This window comes from Myotis davidii, unplaced genomic scaffold, assembly GCF_000327345.1.
Source record: "Myotis davidii unplaced genomic scaffold, ASM32734v1 scaffold128, whole genome shotgun sequence".
Classification (NCBI taxonomy): Eukaryota; Metazoa; Chordata; class Mammalia; order Chiroptera; family Vespertilionidae; genus Myotis; species Myotis davidii.
Window position 1 is genome coordinate 3270017 of NW_006299719.1, and position 20763 is coordinate 3290779.

At 37.8% G+C, this 20763-nt stretch overlaps 1 protein-coding gene across 1 annotated transcript in view; it reads left to right on the forward strand.

Moving 5' to 3' along the window:
- The window catches only part of NEGR1 (neuronal growth regulator 1), an 854147-nt gene that overhangs the window by 543051 nt on the left and 290333 nt on the right, over positions 1-20763 (forward strand). The window contains exon 4 of the mRNA XM_006775915.2: positions 9928-10059. Coding sequence (XP_006775978.1) covers positions 9928-10059 — 132 coding nt within the window. The remainder of the gene's footprint in view (positions 1-9927; positions 10060-20763) is intronic.

Sequence of the window (20763 nt, forward strand, 5' to 3'; positions counted from 1 at the left end):
GCAAACCACAACCTATGTATGTGCTCTCACCTGGAATCGAGCTCATGACCCTTTGGTGTGTGGGAAGACTGATCCACACCAACCAGGGCCTGGAGGTACAATGAGTTCCCTCAGGGGGAGTGCTGCTCATCCAGCAGCCAGGCTCATGGCTGGTGAGTGCAGCGGAGGTGGCAGGAACCTCCGCGGCAGCACTGAGGAGCAGTGAGCCGAGTGGTAGGGGGCAGCAAGCAGGCGGGCAGTAAGGAGCGAGGGGTCCCAGACTGTGAGAGGGCACAGGCCGGGCTGAGGGATCCCCCCCCCCGCCCCCGTGCAGTGCATGAATTTCGTGCACCGGGCCTCTAGTCTCATTATATTCATGTCTTTTCTTTAATACTTGAACCTAGTTTTAATAGCTTGCTACTTTAAAACCTTTGTCTGATTATTCTATCATCTCTATCATTCCTATATCTCATTCTGTTGATTTATTTTTCCCCTTATATGTTCAGTTTCCTGCTTCTTGGAATATATAGTAATTTTTATTGAATATTGGACCTTGTGTTGCTACATTGTTTAATGTCTAGATATTGTTTTGTTTTTAAAGTGTTGGACTTTTTTCTCACAGGAAGCTGCATTGCTTAAAGATAAATTTGGTTCCTTGAACCTTGCTTTTAAGATTTAAAAAGAGGTCTATAGAAGTCTTTACTCTAGTTTTTTACCAGCCCTACTACTTAAACATAAGCCCTCCACTGAATGCTCTGGTACTTATAGGAGCCTCCCTGTTCTTGATGGTCAGAGATCAAATGTCTCCTTTCCCTGTTGGAGCTCTCAGAATTCTCCTGCTTACAAACTCCTTCTTCTTTCTCCAACTTTTTTGGTGTTTCTTCCTATGCATGTAAAGCCTTGGCCTCAGAACATGCAAGGAAACAAATGTAGATTTCTGTACTTGGTTGTGTGGGTTTCTTCTCCTTAGAATTCTGTACTACTACTACTTCCAGGACCCTTGGACTGCCTGTATTCTAGTCTTTCATTGTTTAGCTCAATGGTATCATTGGGCTGTGCTTTCCACCTCTCTCAGCCTAGGGTGTGAAAGTTGCTTTCAGATAGACAGCCATGGAGCTCACCTTGGAGCTCACCTTGTTTATATCATATGCTGTCTTTTACCCAATGTGTGAAAAGTTCTTTCAAATAATTTATCATTTTTTCTAGTGGTTTATAGGAAAAAGGAAAACCTGGTCTTTGTTCCTAAATGTAACTAGAAGCAGAATTCCAGACTTATCTGTTTAAAAATATTAAAATGTGTCATACTATTTTGCTTATAGTAGTGTAATTCTTCCTCAAGTTACAAAATTCAAACAAATTCATTAGAAATTGTCCAAGACCTTAAAGGCTTTGCTCTCTGCTTAAAATACCAGCCTCACCTCCACCTATTCTTGCTAAATTAATGCTCTGCCCTAACCAAACTTTTAGAATTTTTATATTGTTAAAATATATTTTTATTGATTTTCAGCGAGAGAGGAAGGGAGCGAGGCAGAGAGATAGAAACATTGATGAAAGAAAGAGACATCAATTAGCTACCTCCTACACTCCCTTTACTGGGGGTTGAGCCCAAAACCTGGGCATGTGCCCTGACTGGGAATTGGACCTGGGACCTCTTGGCTTATAGGGTGACACTCAACCACTGTGGCATACTGACCAGGTCAAACTTTTAGAATTTTTACTTGAAATTATGACAGCACAATTATGATGGCATAGCATTTTATAGTTGTCCCAAATATAATACTTATTTCACCTTGTTGAACTTGCTTGCTTATACTTTTGCTTCCCCAATGAACTATATGCTTTTTGAAATGGAAACACTCTTGTTCACTGGTTAGAGATTCTCACATAATTAATATCTATTGAATGGAAGGGAAGAATGCAAGCAGGAAAGAAAGCAGCAATTGATCAGGAGCTGAATTGAGAGATTTCCTTCAGTGCTATCTGGAGTACTATGATTAAAACCTTGAGCTTTTAATCACTGGTTGCATTTATTTGCTTCTGATACCTTTGTTTCAATCATTTAGTATATAATTTCCATAATTTCATCTAACCATACACCCTCCTCTTATTGCTCCTTTAAACCCCACTATATCTGTGCTCTAACAAAACTTCCCAGAATCATATTACCCGTTAGATTTGTGGTACATTCTCATGAAAATAATTTGCTTCAAAGGAATGTCTTATTCGATTTATTTTTCCTAACTTCACTCATATTTTCAGAGGTATTAATAAACTCAACAACTTTATCACTAAGACCACTTATTTTTTTCCTGCTGTCTTTGAAAATTATAAACAAATTAAAATTTGTATATGCAAGTAGGACTACCAGGTCTAGTGAAGAACTATGATAGGCAGAATAATGATACCAAGGAAGGCCATGCCCCAATCCCTTGAACCTGTGACTGTGTCACCTTACATGGTAAAGAGAATGTGCACATGTAATTAAGGATATTATCTTGGATCAGGCAGGTGGACTAAATTTAATACATGAGTCCAATGGTCTTAGGCAACCCCTGTGAAAGGGTTGTTCGACCCCCAAAGGGGTCGCGACCCACAGGTTGAGAACCACATATCTAGAAGCTGAGAATAACCCTCCACCAAGGAAACGGGGATCCTGGCACTACACCTGCAAGGAACAGACTCCTCCCAACCACCTGAAGGAGCAAAACAAGCCTCCAGGAAGGAAGCTTGTACGGCTGGCACTCTTGTTTTAGTTCAGTGAGATCCTGTATCATTTCATGTTGTTGCTGTAAGAAATTACCACAAAGTCCGTGATTAAAACAGCACAAATGTATTACTTTACACTTCTGTAGGTCAGAAGTCTGGCACCAGTCTCAGCAGGTTAGAAGCTATGTGTTGACAAGTTGTGTTCCTTTTTTGTAAGCTCTAGAGGAGAATCAATTCCTTGCTGTCATCTGAGGGCCATTCCCAGTTTTAGAGGCCACAGCTGTCCTTGGCTTGGACCTCACTGCCTCCATCTTCAGAGTCAGCCATAGTGACTTATCCGGTCACATCTCTCAGCGCACTCTTTTTTTGTCCTGTCCTACTCTTACGGACACATGTGATAGATTGGACCCTTCCAAATAATTAATTGCCTGTCTCAGGGTACTTGACATTAATCAAATCTGCAAAGTCTTATTTGCCATGCAAGCTAATAGAGTTGCAGACCCCAGTGATTAGGGTATGGATATCTTTGGGGGACCCATTATTCTAATTATCACAGGCCTGTGCTGTGTTTCTGAACTAAATACTAAATTTGTATGATTTTAAACCAGTAAAATTGTGGTAATTTGTTATAACAGCCATAGAAAACTAACATAAGACTAATAACATCCTTCAAAAATTAAATTAATACCTATATATTACTTTATAGTTCTAAGAGCAAGGATTACATAGACATGACCTACTTTAGTGCATATAGAGAATAAGGATGTTTATTATCACCATTTACAAAGTTAATGCTAATGTAGCATTTCAATGATATATAGATCAGGCATATAGGTTTTGAAATTAGTTCTGAATATCATATCTGTCAATGGGCTCATCAGCAAGAAATATAACCTCTTTAAATGCTAGTATCTGTACTAATAAAAGGATAATGTGCTAATTAGGGCAGACATCCATCGGGACAAAACCGCAGTGGCTGCAAGGCCTGGGGCCCACAGCAGCCATGGGCTCAGGCAGCCGTGAGCCTCAGTGGCTGTGAGGCCTGGGCTCAGGCCGCGCAGCTGCCCTAACCAGCAGTGGCAGCAGCAGCGGGTTTATGGGGGCAGCACCTTCTGCTGATCAGCCCAGTCACCTCCTGCAGAGGACATCCCCTGATGGCTCCTGGACTGTGAGAGGGGGAAGGCTGGGCTGAGGGACCGCCCCCACCAGTGCACGAATTTTCATGCCCTGGGCCTCTAGTCTTATTATATATAATGAAATCTACCTCATATGTATACCTAAGTTTAACTGAGGAATTCATAATAAAAGCATTTAGCATGATACCTTACACACAATAAGGAATTAATAAAAGGTATATGTTATTTTTATTTATGGTGATGTGGTTAATTATTATTTAAATAAGAAGATTAATCTACCTTCTCTAATGAAATGTCAAATTTTCTGAACTTTCTATTGTTATCTTTCTTTAATCATATAGTCAACAAATATATAGAGCCCAATTAAACATGGAATACATCGAGGCTTTTTATAGCACAGAACTTACAGTGTAACACCAAACATATTTTAAAAGTTACTAATAATTAAATAAGTAATAGGAAACCTGTACATAACACATAACATTAGTAACATATATATATATATGTATGTATATTGTATACATGTAACATGGAGCTACTAGACTGAGTTGTGAGTAAGTTATGAAAGGTTCCTCTGAGGAGGTAATGCATAAGCAGAGACCTGAAGGATGAGAAGCAGTGATTAGGGTGAATTGAAGGATAAGGTGTTTCAGGCAGCAAGAATCAAGTGCATAAAGTTAAAAAAAAGTCCAGAGGGATGCTATCTCACTCAGCTGACAATTCCCTTCACAAACTCAAAGCTAAAAGCCATCTTTGAATATTGTTTTCAGATCAGAGACTGTTCAAGGATGAATATATATATATATATAGTGAATATTATATATGTATATATTATATATAATATTCACTATATATACTATATACTATATACTATATACTATAAAGAAGGTTAAATTGCCCTTGGGCGTTCAGACAGAGAGAAAGTGACCCCACATGAGATCAACTGTCAACTCCACCTACAGATCTACAGGGCAGATGTGTGTGCAGATCTCCTATGGTGGTATGAGAACTGAACTGATAATTTCTAATAATGCTACTTGAGTGACTTTCTTACTTTAACTTCTAGTTCCCTTGAATAACATGTTAAGACAGGAGCACTAATTCTCGAATATAGTGACTTCTCACCATGGAAACAATATTTATCTAAATTGACCTTCCTGGCATGCCTAAACCTGTGCATTGTAATAACAGCTAATGCATTTTTTAATTCCTATGATGAGTTCTAAGTGCTTTAATTCCATTAACCCAATTAATCCTCACAACATCTATATGAGGCAGGTTCTGTTATCCTCACACATCTCAGATGAATAAACTAACCATTAAATTTCTTGTAAAATATATCTATAAATGGCAGAGCTGGGATTTGAAGCCAGATAGACAGTTCTAGAACCCACATCCCTAACTTCTCAGTATGGTACAGTCCGTAGAAGAAATACTTGCAGGATACCAAATATGCTGGTGGATTATAAACTGACAGAAAATAACAATCATACATGTAAATAAACCCTTCGAAGAATATTTTGAGAATTCACTTGCAGGTGACCATTCAGTAATAAATGGCTATGAGACCCTAACAAAATATACTCCTGCAGTAAAACCTTGAAAAGTGGATGACTCCTTCTGAGCGAGGGTTTTGGAAAACGATTGAAATAACTCTGCAAATCAATATACAATCATTGACCTGAATATATGCATTCAGAGACCAGTAACTGAGACACGGGGCTTCTAGAAGTGGTTTGAGAATTACTTAGGAGGCAAAATTTACAGGACACAGTGACTGATGGTTGTGGGCACTGAGATAAAATGTATTGTCAAAGTTAATAATGAGGTTTCTGGCTTGAGCAACTGGGTGATGGTCAAAGCACTCACAGTCTTGGAGCACAGGAGGGGCTGCAGGGATGGCAGGGAAGGGCAGGCTGTGTTGAGTGTGTCGACTGTGAGATGTCGGTGAGTCATCCAAATGGAGATGTCCGGTTAAATGTATTTAAGTTTCGAGATAGAGTTATAGACTAAGTAGATCAATCAAGGGTTTATCAATACATAAATAGTAATTAAATGCAAATGAATGAACAAGATCCCCTGTAAATGTTGTCCTCAGTGAGGGGGGAAAAAAGTCAGGACTAAATCAATATTTAAGGGATGTGAAACAGTAAAGGATTTCTCTTGAAAAAGTGAAAGCAAATGATCAGAAAGATGAGAGGAAAACTCATGAAAGATGATGTCCTAGAAATTAAAAGCAAGATTTATTTTGTCAAATGTTTATTTTTTTCTGAAACTTATTAGCACTTTGTAGAAATTTGATGCTGTTGCTAGCAATTTTTATATGCAATATAAGGTATGGTTCATATGACTTATCAAACCTTGAAGCTAAGTCTTAATACCCTTTTTGTGGCCACCATAGCAATATTTCTAGCCAGGTTCTTATAAATCTGACGAGAGAGATTTTATAAAACATAATAGCTACATCCTATTTTTCAGCTTTCCTTTTGAAAATGGTGATAATAGTGGCATTATTAAAAGCATGGGGAATCTTTTCAGTTCTTCATTTTTTGAGACAAGTCTACCTATGTCTGGAAGAGACTACACACAAAAGAGAACTATTGTTGAGAGTATAGGTAGTACTTATCCCCTTTTCTTCAAATCGTATTGAAAGTTTTTGTTAGTCTTTATGATTTTGCAAAGGATCTATGAACACTGTAGTCTGTTCTCACCACGGCCATCACCTATCACTTCAGGATGTCAGCAAAGATGGCAATGCTTTGTAAAATCCTTTTCCTTCTCCTGGACTCAGAAAGAGAAGTGACAACTTCTTTGACTGTAAGTGCTTAGTTTTGATTTTCTGTGCTCTTATCTTTACAGGGCTTTATTCATTCATTTTATAAGTGTCCTTATTTATTTACTCAAATATTTACCAAGAATAGCATGTTTCAGGCATGCCCCTGGGGCTGAAGACACAGAGATGAACAAAACAGAAACTGTCACTGCACTCACAGAGATTGGCAAAATCTGTGACCAGAGAGGGCTGCTGTATTTCATTGACATTTATTTATACTGGTATCCTAGAAGATACGAAAATATTGCATAATGTTTTTATTTTTCATCTAAATTTATAAGAGCACCCGAAGGTAGTGAATACCCTCATAAACACTGTAAAGGCTTGGTGTTGGTGATGGACCTCATGTCTCTAGCTCCCTATGTCACTCAGCCTTGCTCTTTACCCTCCCTTTGGGGAAAGTAGTTGGGCTACATTGCATAGACTGAAATGTTCTTTGCATTTTCATGTACTATGCTCAAATCCTCTCCCCTTGTGTCAGGAGTGATGGAAAAAGAGGCAACCCAGCCAAGTATAAAAGAGGATTGGTTTCCTGGGCTCCACAACTAAGGTGAAAACTTACTATTGGGGAAAATAGGACAACAAAAACCAGAGGCAGCCAAGCCAAGTACAGACAACTAGGAAGCTTCAGAGTTTGAATCCTGATGGGCTACTCCAAGTTTCAAACCTGAAATTTATGCCTGGTGAGATCAGACTGAGAAGAGAGCAAGGAAGAGTTCAGAATAGAAACAGAGCTACTTGTGTAAACACAAGAGAATACTTAGAGCACACATACAGGAAGAGCTGATGCATAGTATGTTGAATGTAAGTGGGAAAAATAAGTTAACCACGAAGTCATGCTTTCCGCCCCCCCGCCTCCCCCCTGCCCCATAAGTGTCTTTATATTAGTGCTATATTACCGATGGTTAGTGTTGGCAATACCATTCATTCACGGGTTCTATAGGTATCGAATTAAGAAATGCATACACACTTACTGCTAATTCTGGTAGTTGTAAATAGGGACATTGTTCTTTGGTCGAGTTGAGAAGGATCCCGAAATAGGGTTAAGTAGATTGTGTAGTGAGCTCCAGAGATAAACACTCACTAGTTATAAATGGTGTTCTTTGGAGTTGACTGATGTAGTGGTTCTGACACTGGAGATATCTTTGTTATACAGCTTATTATAGTTGCTTTTAATCTTTCAGAGCCTTTTTTATTTTTTCCTGGTAGACATACCTTTCTAATGTGTTTCTTTTTATCCTTCAATCCTTTAAGAACAATTGTTCATATATCTACAATGTTTAAACAGCAAAAGGCAGTAATACAGAAACTCACACACCATAATTAATTATTTATTTAAGAAATAGAAAATAGTTGATTATTCAAACGGGTATTATGTATATTTTTTATCAAAAAATTCATTTTGGAGGATACACTTTTTTAAAATTATCTCAGTACACAAAAATAGAAATATTCAAGTAACATTTTAATGCTGAAAATAAGTTAGGCCTTAATAAATTTGTTTTTACAATGTTTCACAGTAGGATACCTTTAATGTGATTGGCTTCATTTTTCATTGCTATCCAGGTTAATTCTGATACAGTATATCCGTTCTTCCATAGTTTAATTTCCATTTAATATTGTTCTTGCATTAATTCAAGTTATACTTTAAAAATTCTAGGATGTGATTAAGGATTCTGCCCTCCCTATATTTTAGTAGATTTTACAGATACATATAAGCTTAGATTGTTTTCATTAATAAGAGTGAAAATAAGAGAAGAGGACGGGAACAATAGAAAACCAATCAATGTTTTATTTGTATATTGGAGTCAGGTAAGGACACTGGGTGGAACCAACAAAGTGATTATAGAATCAGATTTTAAGTATATGGACTTTGAAGACAACTTGTGCTTTTGTAAGTTTTCTTATACCTGAAATAGCTTACCAGCCAATCACCATCCAAGTATAACACTCCTCTGTCTACACTTCATGATTAACCAGAAAAAAAAAAGAAGTAATGCCTTAATAGTATACATCCTAAGCACTCCAGGTTGCAACTAACAAAGTCTTAGTAACCTAGAAGGCAGACAGAGCAGCAACTGATTTAGGGCCAGGAAACAGAGCCCACAGGAAAAAAATAAAAGTGTTGTTGTTTTTAGTTGACATGGATTTTAGATTTGGAGCAGCATAACTAAATTTTATTTTGCTTCATTCACATAAAATTCAATATTCTTACTGGTTGTATAACATACATTATTAGAATAGCTTTGGTGACAAAGTAAGATGAAAACAAAACTAAGGATGATTTTGGAAACAGACCATTTAATGGAATCATTGTTTTATTTTCCAGTGTTCTTTGGTATGCCTTGAAATGTGATTTTAAAAGACTTGTCCAAGAAGGGAGAAGGGTCGCAATCTCTTGAAATTCACATTTCGTTTGCCATGATAATCACAGCCTTTCCCGCCCCATGTTTCTCTGCTTTCAAATAAATAAAAATTCCATTATTTCAGAAGGCATCGTTCTTTTTTTTCAATCTAACTCATTGGGGATATTCTTTCACCTGTGATTATGTCTTTATATTTTTAATCTGCTGCAGTTTTTAGTCAAATAGGATGTTGCCCCTGAAATATTAAAAATAGAGATAATTTAGTGTGCTTTTAATGACCACTATAACTTTTCGTTTGAGAGCCATAAAGATTTTTTTGAGGTTTATTGTATGAGTCATATATAGTATATTAGATGTACCTCTCTTGAAAAAAATTTAATAATTTTGGAAACTGAAACATGGTAATGATTTATTATATCTCTCTACTATTTTCAAGCCATCTGGCTTGAAACACTGAGAATGAGATTTCCCCAAAAGGAAAGTAACATTTAGTTAGGTTAAGTGTCAGGTTGCTAGCATACAGTGTATAAAAGTCAATATGAACCAAGTGATATTAGCGAACTTCATCTGCACGGCTAGGAGGTTGTTGAACTCAATTACAGAAATGTGCCAAGCACTATTTGATGCGTGACAAGGTTAGGAGACCACAATCAATTAAAAAGAACACATGTATATCCTATTCGGGGGAAACAGTATTGTCATAGTACCCCTTGTTCGGTTTTTGCTTTTTTTTTTTTTCTCTGACGTTTCCTTTGAACACAGGAGAACAAAGGTTTTAATAATTCCCCAGTTTCCTTTGAAATTGTTTTGTCACCAAGATCTAATAGGAAGACCCAAGTTTGTTGTTTTACTTGAATGAGGCCTCAGGTGGCTACAATTAAACATGCTCTAATTTTTCTTTTTGTAGCCAAACCATTTGAAAACGGACAGTATTTGGACATTTATGGAATCACCAGGGACCAGGCTGGAGAATATGAATGCAGTGCAGAAAACGATGTGTCATTCCCGGATGTGAAGAAAGTAAAAATTGTCGTAAACTGTAAGTCCCATCAACTTTTATCCAAACAACCTCAGAGGAAAAATGCTGTCTGAAATTCACGTTGCCGTTTTTAATAGTCTATTGATAAAGACCACCTAACGATGTGAAAAATGCATATATGTTAAAATATTGGTCAAATTGTTTTATGTTTCATCAATTATCCCCAATAATCCCATCATCATTCAGTTGAATGTGCAGATGGATATATTTCCTATATCCCCCAAGACCCTGCCATTCTAAACGGTGGTATCCCTACCTCTAAAGCACTGCAGACACATGGTGTTTTTGTCATTCTTGTAGCTTTCATCTGTAGCTTGTTTTGACTTAATGTAACTGTGAGACTCCTAATCAAACCTGATGGAAATGAAGTGTGCTTGTCAGTACTCAACAAAGAACGCAGTTATTGTGCTGCTCCTATTACTTAGATTATTTAATTTAAAAAACATGGAGAAAAATAAATTTTCTCATAAACATCATTATTAGGAAGTTGGTGTAGTGAGAGATATCTGCAGAACTATCAATGTCAATGGCCACGCCCTTTCTTTAAATGCATCTCAAACTATTGATGTAAAATATTTTTCATTAACACCCTATTGTATACCTTATGATTTCAACAGCCACAACTGAAATAGTTTTTTAAAATTTATCTTTATTGTTGAAAGGATTACAGATGTTCCTTTTTCTTCCCCCATTGACCTCTCCACCCCACACTACCACACCCTGACCTTCAACAGCACAATTGTCTGTGTCCATGGGTTATATATATCTTACCTAATAATAGACAAACATGTAAATTGACAGTCCCTATGCTCACCAGCCAATCAGGAGAGTATGCAAATTAACCCAGCAAAGATGGCGGTTAATTTGCATACATAGGCACAAAGTGGCAGAGCGAAGACTGAAGGCTCTGGCCGGAGCGAAGGCGTGGGTCCTGGATGCCTGAGGAAAACTAGTACCAGCAGCGAGGGGAAGGGAAGGCCTATTACATGAATCTCTTCATGCAACAGGCCTCTAGTATGCATATAAGCTCTTTGATTAATCTCTTCCCACCTTGCCCCTCTTTCCTCTGAGATTAGTCCATCTATTCCAAGCTTTCATGTCTTTGGGTCTGTTTTGCTCCTCAGACAGCATGGAGGGACCTGGAGAGTATTATGCTAAGTGAAATAAGACAGTCAGAGAAAGACAAGTATCACATGATCTCACTATCTGATGCAATAGTCTTGACTTAAAAATACCCCCTTAGTATTTTCCTCAAAAAATTTTGCATCATTTAACCTATTCAAATAAAGTACTTTGGGGGTACTAGTATTTTGCCAAGTGAGTACAAGTTATAGCTTTCAATTTTTTCATTCTATTTATACATCTTCCTATTGATGGCTATGTTAATAATTAATACAGTATTGTACCATAGATCAGAAAAAAAATTTCCAAATATATGCCAAAATTTTAGAACAAAGCAGTTTTTTCATATTAACATATATCTTTCCATTTCATGGGCCAAAAATAATTATCTAAATACCCCTGGCAGTAGAGCATCTGCCAGGTCAAATCACTGCCATAAAGTAAGATTTTTCAGTGACTAATCTATGCATTTGGGGTTGAACTATCTCCATGAGACTGAGCAAAGGTGAAGAATTTTTCATATATGTCCTGCAGACAAACTTTAGATTTATCCAATAAGCTCATTAAAAATGGAAAATTTATGTTTTTCCACATCAACCCTACTGAATCAAAATCCTTGGCATACACGGCCTGCAGATCTGCATTTGTAATAAGTAGCCATTGAGTCTCATGACTCCAGTTGCAGAGGGCTATTGCTCATCCCTCCTGAACTCTCTAAAAGTAGAGGTAAAAATCATGACTACTAACCATATTTACCTGAGTATTAGTCTACTGATTTTATTATTGAAGTGGTAGGAAGGAAGGTAAGAAATAGAACTGCTATGGAAGTAATATATTTAACATTGAGTACAAAGAAGTGAACAGGTGGAGTAAACTGTTAAATTAGCAAGGCACCTAGCCCAGCAAGGCATCCCACTCCAAAACCCCAGACCCAGGAGGGATGTCTCCAGTGGGGATGGCATCGAAAATCCAGCTGCTGTAAGGATTCTTATGGCCCATCCTCCATGGAAAATCCAGATTTCCCTTTGTACTTACACTTTCTTTCTCATCCTTTTTATCTCACTGACTTTAGCTCATTGTCACTTATTATTTAATTTGATTCTGTGTTTTCCACATATGGGGAGACCTTATACTAAGGAGGCAGAAATTTGAGAGAAACTAAATTGAAAGATTTAGAGATGACTGACCAACCAATGAGTCATCATATACAGGATCTGCGTGGAGAAGAGAATCCTATATAATAAAGAGGTAATATGCAAATTCACCATCACTCCAACATACAAGATGGCCACCCCATGTGGTCAAAGATGGCCGGCAGGGGAGGGAAGTTGGGGGCGACCAGACCAGCAGGGGGGGACAGTTGGGGGTCACCAGGCCAGCAGGGGAGGACAGTTAAGGGCGACCAGGCCAGCAGGGGAGGGCAGTTAGGAGGTGATCAGGCTGGCAGACAGAAGCAGTTAGGAGCAATCTGGCAGGCAGACAGGCGTGCATTTAGGAGCCAGCAGTCCTGGATTGTGAGAAGGATGTCTGACTGCCCATTTAGGCCCGATCAGCAGTTGGACATTCCTCGAGGAGTCCCAGATTGGAGAGGGTGCAGGCTGGGCTGAAGGACACACACATGCACACACACCCCTGCACAAATTTTGTGCACCAGGCCTCTAGTCCTTATATGAAACAGGACAGAAACTTGGGACACAAGATGCTGAGAACAGTGAAGGACCTGCCACAGTTTCATGTACATTGGCAGGAGACAGAAAGGGCAGTTTATTACTCATAGCAACAGCAATAGGCAGAGTATTGTCATCTTGCAGCAGTCCCCTAGGCACCACTCACGGTGATACAATGAGGGCTGGGTGACACCTACATGCCCAGTTTATGTCATAGCTGAGGTTGCCTGAGCTTAGGAAACTTGGTGTGTGTTTTGTTTTTTGTGTGTGTTTTTTTTATAATGGCAGCAAGCAAACCTGCCCTTTACCACAGAGGGAGCAATTATCTTTATTATACTGGACTGTAAACAAACCTGCCCTTTGCTCCATAAGGAGAGCTACTTCTGTCTTTGGAGACTGTTCGCTATTACACACATTTTTGAAAAGACAGCTGGGAACAAAAGCTGTCAGTGCCTCTGCTCACAAGACATGCAGAAACACAAGAGGCCCCTGGGTAATTGTTTCCCAGCACAGGATGGGAGCAGGAAAGTCTGAAGCAGGGCCTGGAGACATTTCATCAGCAGAAAAGTGTGCTTCAGGGGCTTTGTAGCGTGTCAGACACCTAAGGATAGGTAGGAAAGAAGACTGTTAAACAACTTTACCTTCAGAAGGGAAACAGGAAAGAAAAAGAGAAAGTTAGAATAAAAGTAAAAGAGGTTGCTTTTTAAAATCAGAACACAGGAAAACTTTTTTTTATTTTTTAAAGAACTAATTTCAGTTAAATTATAGTCAGTCCTAAGTGCAAGTCGTGGTACACACATGATATTAACATAGCTCACACTAAAAAAAAAAAAATGGACCCAAAAGAACTTTTAATAATTTCAATCAACTTTGTCTTCTGCTCCTTCCAAAATTATACTTAAGATAGCCTACCTTTTCCTAAATGTACCATGAAGACTTGTATATAATACTGATGGATCAATTGCATTCATATCTATTGAATCAGTATTTAATGTAAGAGATGAGTTCTGTTCAGATTTCTGGTCAAGACCTAAATTTTGCCTTTGTTTGGAATAGTTATGTCACACATATACCAATGATGCCTAAGTCATGTAGGTGTGTGAGTGTGTGTGTATAGTTGTTCCTAGTTATGAGGAGGTTTGAAAAGTGTTAGTTTTATGAACTTATAAGTCAAAAAATTGAGCACTATCTAAGGATTTTACTGGGATGATTTCCCAAAGGAAATGAGCCAAACCCTACTGAGCGAACTCTATTTTGTCAAAGATCACAATTGAGTGGAGTGGTTTGTGTTACCAGCACAGAACTGCTCATCCCCAGGCAGCCCCAAGAGTCCCTGAGGAGAGAATTGTGCCAGGTTCAAGGCAGCCACCCTTTTCATCGTTATTAATCAATATTGATTGTGCTTCTATAACTGCAGTCGCTTTGTGACATAATTTGAAGAGAACTTCTGTCTTTTTTCCCAAATGGGGTTCAAGATGAAATATAATAAATTTTTATAAGCTCTAATAAACTTAGTTATGTGTTAAGTCAATTTGAGAAAGAGATTTAAGTTCCTTGCAAGTTAGAAATGTTTGATATTAACTATTTATCTAATACTTCTGCCATATTCACTGTATTATAAAACACACACATATAATAAAAATAGCATCGTATTTGCCATATAAAAAATAACATCATATTTGCTACTCTGTCATGTGAATTTCTATTCAATTTAATCAAACAGCTGTGTAGTGAAATGATTGGTATAAGTGATGTATTTTGTATAGATTGGACTAGTTAGTTGATTTAATACAATGGCTAATTTTGAGTTATTTACAGATTTTGTAGGTGACTATTCTTTGTCTTTATCTGTATTTCATTATAATTATATATAAAAATGTCTTCATATATGAATGCACTTAAAATATGAATATATTTCATGACTTTTTTAAAAAAACACCTAAATAATAAAAAGGAATTATAGCAGTATGTTAATTAGTCCTTAAAAGAGTAATACACATACACATAGCAAGAGAGAGAAAATTTGGAACCAGTTGGTAGGCTAAGCCAGAGGGAGCTAGTGGATTAGAGTTGGACAGTTTCTCTGTTCTTTTTGCATTTGCATTCCATCCCAAAAGCAGCCTAGAGGATACTATTTTTATCGTATTTCCACAATTGTTATTGTTAAACACACACACACACACACACACACACACACACACACACACACTGGAAGAATGAATGACTTTCAGAAAACCCACGGGTTCAACTGAAGTGGGAAAAACAGGAGCTATGAAAGTCTGGTTATGGATGAGAACTCAGATTCTATAAAATCATCCAAGGTGACTTATTTGAAGCTAAATCTGGAATCTGGAAAGGTTAGGAAGTATCATAGACTAATTAAGTAATGTAGCTCTCTATAGGGAGCAGATTCCCAGATATTAGAAATCAGGAAAGCCTACATGACCTAGCCCTTCAAAAGGAATGATGTTAGTAAAGGGGGTAGGGTGCTCTGATCTTGCAGGGGCTGATAGTTCTCCACCCTATTTAGATGTATTCTCCCACTTAAGGGTAACTGTTTTAGAAATGTGGCCCTTATACTCAGAAATAACTTATTTAAACCCCTGTTCTATTATCTGTTGCACTTTGAGAACTTGGGTCACCACTTTACTTTTCTGAGTCTGTTTCCAATTATGTACACTGAGGGCAAAAATACATAAATTTCAGGGTTTGGGTAAAGATTAAATGAGATGATGTACATACCAATACAAAGCCTATAGTGCCTGATATATGTAGGCAACTGAATAAAATCAATCTCTTCTCTCTCTCTCTCTCTCTCTCTCTCTCTCTCTCGCGCGCGCACACATGCGTGCGACTGTTTGTGTGTGTGTGTGTGTGTGTGTGTGTGTGCAGTAAGGGATTTTCCTTTCCTTTATACAGTGATGTGTTCCTGTCATGTAGAACATCACCTGGTCCAGAGGAGACACCCCCAAAATACTCACCGAATAAACTAATTATTAAAAAGATTAGCATTCTTTAAGGGAATCATTCTACTAGACAAAACAGGAAGAATATATTAGGTTTTCTCCACAATTTCAAGTGTTTTGTTTTTTTCCCCCCAAGAAAAACATGAAATCAGTATGTTGAGTAATTTACTTCTGATATTTCTTTTTACTTAATTGTTCAGGTGGATTCAATAAAGGTAACCTAATATTTAGATAGTGCTTTCACCCAAGCACTCATTCCATTTTTTAACAGATAAGAATATTGAGGTTTGGGGAGATTTTAACCTTTAATAACTTCTTTGATTTTCAAGAACAAAACAGACATGAATAATGGAAAGTATTAATTAAGCAGAAAAACTATAGTGTAAACCAGATTGAGATAAAAATAAGTCTAGACATTTCAGTGTTCACTCATGACAGTCAAATTTATGCATTGATCATTTTATTTGGTTTGAGAAAACTTTTTGCACACAATTTCCAGTAAAATAGAATTGATTTATACTTCCTATTGACAAATAGCAAAGATTTTTGGGTACAATGTGAACTAAGATTTTATATAATAAATCACTGGCATATATTTGTGCATTATTTTGCATCTGATGCATATTTATATATGTAAATATGCACTTTATCTTTCAATATAACTAGCTCTAAACATATGGAATAGAATGTACCAATTAGTATAACTTAGTACAATTGTATCAAAGCCTGAATTTAGGGGCCACTGGGAGAAGGAGGAAGACAAGGCTTCTAATGAAATGAGCAGTTTTCTTAAGCTTTTCATAAAGTTGTCTCCAAAACTTTGGGCAAGTTAGGGAAGCATGTCAGACTTAAGACTAGAAGAAATTACAGGTGACAAACAGATCTTCTTTAAATAAAGAGAAAATCTCTGCATTTAGAATTTGAATAGGGCAAAGATACTATGACCAGAGAAAAATGGTTTTATGTGAATTTATAATTATCACCTTAGTTTATATTTCTGGCTTCATTTTATGCTCCTACATCACTTTCCATTTACTTCATCTTTTCCATTTGCTTAAAATTTACCTTCCTTTTCTATATCTTATATTTCTTTATAGGCTAATTGACACTTCTTTGGAAGAACTCAGGGTGTAAATAATGCCTATTGCTGTCTTCTTAATAAAGTACTAGTTCATATGCCATTTCTAGAGTAATAATGAAGCATTTCAGCAAATCTATATTTATATATTTATTTACCTATTTACTTATTGTTTACCATGAGACTATCAAGGTTCTAGGGCTTGGGATACTGGCCTCCAAGTACACTATCAAGGAAAGGAAAAGAAAAAGAAACACATAGTTATAATGCAATGTGGCACGTGCTTTGATAAACCAATCATAAGGTGTTGCTCAAGGCTATCAGAAGGGCACCAAACACAGCCTTGAGGTATCATGGGAAGCTTGTAAGATACTTTGAACCTGATGGTGTCTGAAGGACAAAATTGAACTTGAGATATATTTGTTATTTTTAAAAGTGTGTATTTGGGGGAGGGAATGGTGGGAAGAGTAGTCTCCCAAACAGAAGCAGCAGCATTTGCTTAGCCTCATAGAAATCAGGGGACAAGGCACTGGTGGGTCTGTCAGACTGCACTGAGCCGGAGCATCCAAAGAGGGAGTGGGCCTAAGCAGTCAGTAGGACATCCCCTGAGGGCTCCTGGACTCTAAGAAGGGGCAGGTGGGCTGAGGACCACCCCCTCCCCCCCCAGTGCACAAATTTCATGCACCAGGCCTCTAGTATAATTTTAAATAAAAGCTTTCTTCTCAATAGAATAACAAAATATCTAAGAGTAAAACATTTTCACCTTGGGACTTTATGGTATAGACTTAATTCTATGGTTTATATAATCCCTCCGTTGAAGTAAAACTATTATTAAACATTCAGTTTACTGAATTAAGAATACTTAATTTCTTCTATTGAAGGAGACATCATTGATCCTTTATTTTAAATTTTAGGCTTACACTTCAATTAATGACTAGTGTGCCAAGGCTATTTTTACTTAATGAGTCTGCTACTCAATTGAACTTAAATGTATTCTTCCATACTTTTATCTAGGATTTGAGAGGAGTTTTAGTGTTAAAAGTCTATTAGTAATTTTTCACCCTTGTGCTCATGGAACATCAAAAATGCATCTGTAGTAACTGTATGTATATATTTTCATTATTTATCTTCTTTAAAATTAGAAGATGAAATAATTTTCTTGCTTTAATATGTGAGCAAAACTGTTTGCTAGGTGAGTCCGTTTATTTTGCTTTGTTTATAGTTCTTTCTATGTTGGTATTTATCACTTAGAAAATGTACATATATATTATATAAATCATATATAATATATATAAATTAATAGCATGATAAAGTCTGGCCATTAGATAACAGTAAGAAAGCAATTCTAACAGAGTAAAATGCTCTGGACTAAACACTATTCTATGCCAAATTAGGAAGTGAAGTTAGGAAAAAAATATATATATAGTCTCCCATTTATGTGTGTGCTTCTCTGATGGTATACTCATCTAGATTCATGCTCTAGTAAGATATCAAAGTGTCAAAGTCTGAAAAATTCAGGGTGGCTTATTATGAATATATTCTTCAAGCTGATCGAAAGTTCAAACCTTGCACAAATACACAGTTCATAAACCTGTATTTACTTAAGTTCAACTTCATCAGCATATTTCCTCAGTGAGTATACATATCAAGCATGATAATTTATGGAATTGAATTCATTCTAACTGAACACTTAAGAGCTATTCATAGAATGGGAGCAACACTGAATTAATCTTGGGTCTTTTCCATATTGTTAACATGAGAATCCACAGGAATTGTAAGGTTTTCTTAGGTCTGCCATTGCACATATTTGTATATTTTGTGTACATGCGTGCATGTGTATGAAGAGAGTGAAGGTGGAGTGATTAGGGGAATAGAATGGTGGAAATGAAAGCAGTATATAAAAGAGTTGTGGTAGATACATTTTGAACAAAAGGGCCCACATTTTGGGGAAACTCCCTTTGTACCTCTGAGCTTACTTTATCTGTCCCCACTCATTCCTTCTTTCATATGTATATTCATTTTCTCTTTCTTGTCCATTAGTATTCTTTGCTCATTATATTTTCCCTCCTTTCTCTTCCCCTTATTTCTACCCACATATAAAATAATATTAAACTAATTTTGGAAGACATGTATATAATGAGAATTAGCAATGAATTTTATTCAATCATCTTGGAAACATTTTAAATATACAGATTACTAAATAACCATTCCTTATGCTGAATTGGTCTATATTACATTTCCTTATAAACAAATGAGTAAAATGTTTTAGAAATTTTCTAGGTGATAATAATCCTATATAATAAAAGACTAATATGCTAAGTGTCCAGTTGTCTGGTCAGCTGTTCAACCAATCAAAGCATAATATGCTAATGATATGTTAAGGCCCCTCAACCACTTGCTATGATGTGCACTGGTCACCAGGGTGCAGATATTTTGACTGGTAGGTTAGCTTGCTGCTGGGGTCTAGCCAATTGGGACCGAGTGAGATGGGCCAGACATGCTCTGGGGCCCTCTGGCAGTCCCTCCCAGCTGGCCAATCTCCTGCATCCCTCCCAGGCCCCTATCATGCACAGGTAAGGTCCCTTGGCCTTGCCTGCACCCTCTCGCAATCCAGAACCTCTCGGGGGATGTCAGAGAGCCAGTTTGGCTCGATTCTGCAGGCATAAAAGGCTAATATGCAAGTCAACCAAATGGCGGAACAACCGGTCACTATGACACGCACTGACCACCAGGGGGCAGATGCTCAATGCAGGAGTTGCCCCCTGGTGGTCAGTACGCTCCCATAGGGGAAGTGCCACTTAGCCAGAAGCCAGGCTCAAGGCTAGTGAGCAGAGTAGCAGTGGTGGGAGCCTCTCCCAACTCCACAGCAGTGCTAAGGATATATGACTGACGTCTTAGCCCCCCAGGAGCAGGCCTAAGCCATCAGTCAGACATCCCCTGAGGGCTCCAGGACTGTGAGAGGGTGTAGGCCGGGCTGAGGGACCCTCCTAGTGCATGAATTTCATGCACCAGACCTCTAGTAAACATATATGTTTGGAGATTACTGGATAAAGGAGTATAAGACAGGAGGTCTGAATTCTATTTTTAACTCATTTAATTGTAAAACTTTGGACAATGAACTTAAACTCCTAGATATTAACCCCCCTTTCTAAAATGAGAAAAGCATCTCTACTGTCTCCCTTAAATCTGAGATACCGATGTGTTTCTATGATCCAAAAGTTCAAGGTTTTTTAAGGATTGCATGGATCCAACTCCCAGGAGGCAGGAAGCAAAAGTTTAAAGCAACAGTTTTGGCTTCAGTGTCTAATGATTCCAGGCAACCCAATTCTTTGTTTTGTGAATTCTTTCAGCTGTTTATAAAGGTGATAATTTGATCTCTCATGCATTGTTGGCAAATTTGGGCAACCGTTTTTAAATTTTAATATCATGGAAAGAATAAGTAGAACAATGGAGAAATAAATTTCAGAGAATATCAAAGTAGAAATGTTGTATCTGCAATGGAGACTGATACAGGATTAGGAATCAGACAACATGTTTTCTAATCCCAGCTCAATGACTTACTAACTATGGAGTACTGGAAAACTAGTTAACTTCTCAGCGCCTCAGTCTCTCTCTCTCTCTCTCTCTCTCTAAAAATTTGTGCACTCAGGGGGAAGGGGGGGTCCCTCAGCCCGGCCTGTGCCCTCTCGCAGTCTGGGACCCCTCAGGAGATAACGACATGCTGGCTTGAGCCTACTCCCAGGTGGCAGAGGGCAGGCCCAATCCCTAGGTGCAGCCCCTGGTTGGGCTCATAGCAGGGCCGATCGGGGAGTTGGGGCGCCACCCCATCATGCACAGAGCAGGGCGGATCAGGAGGTTGCGATGCCACCCT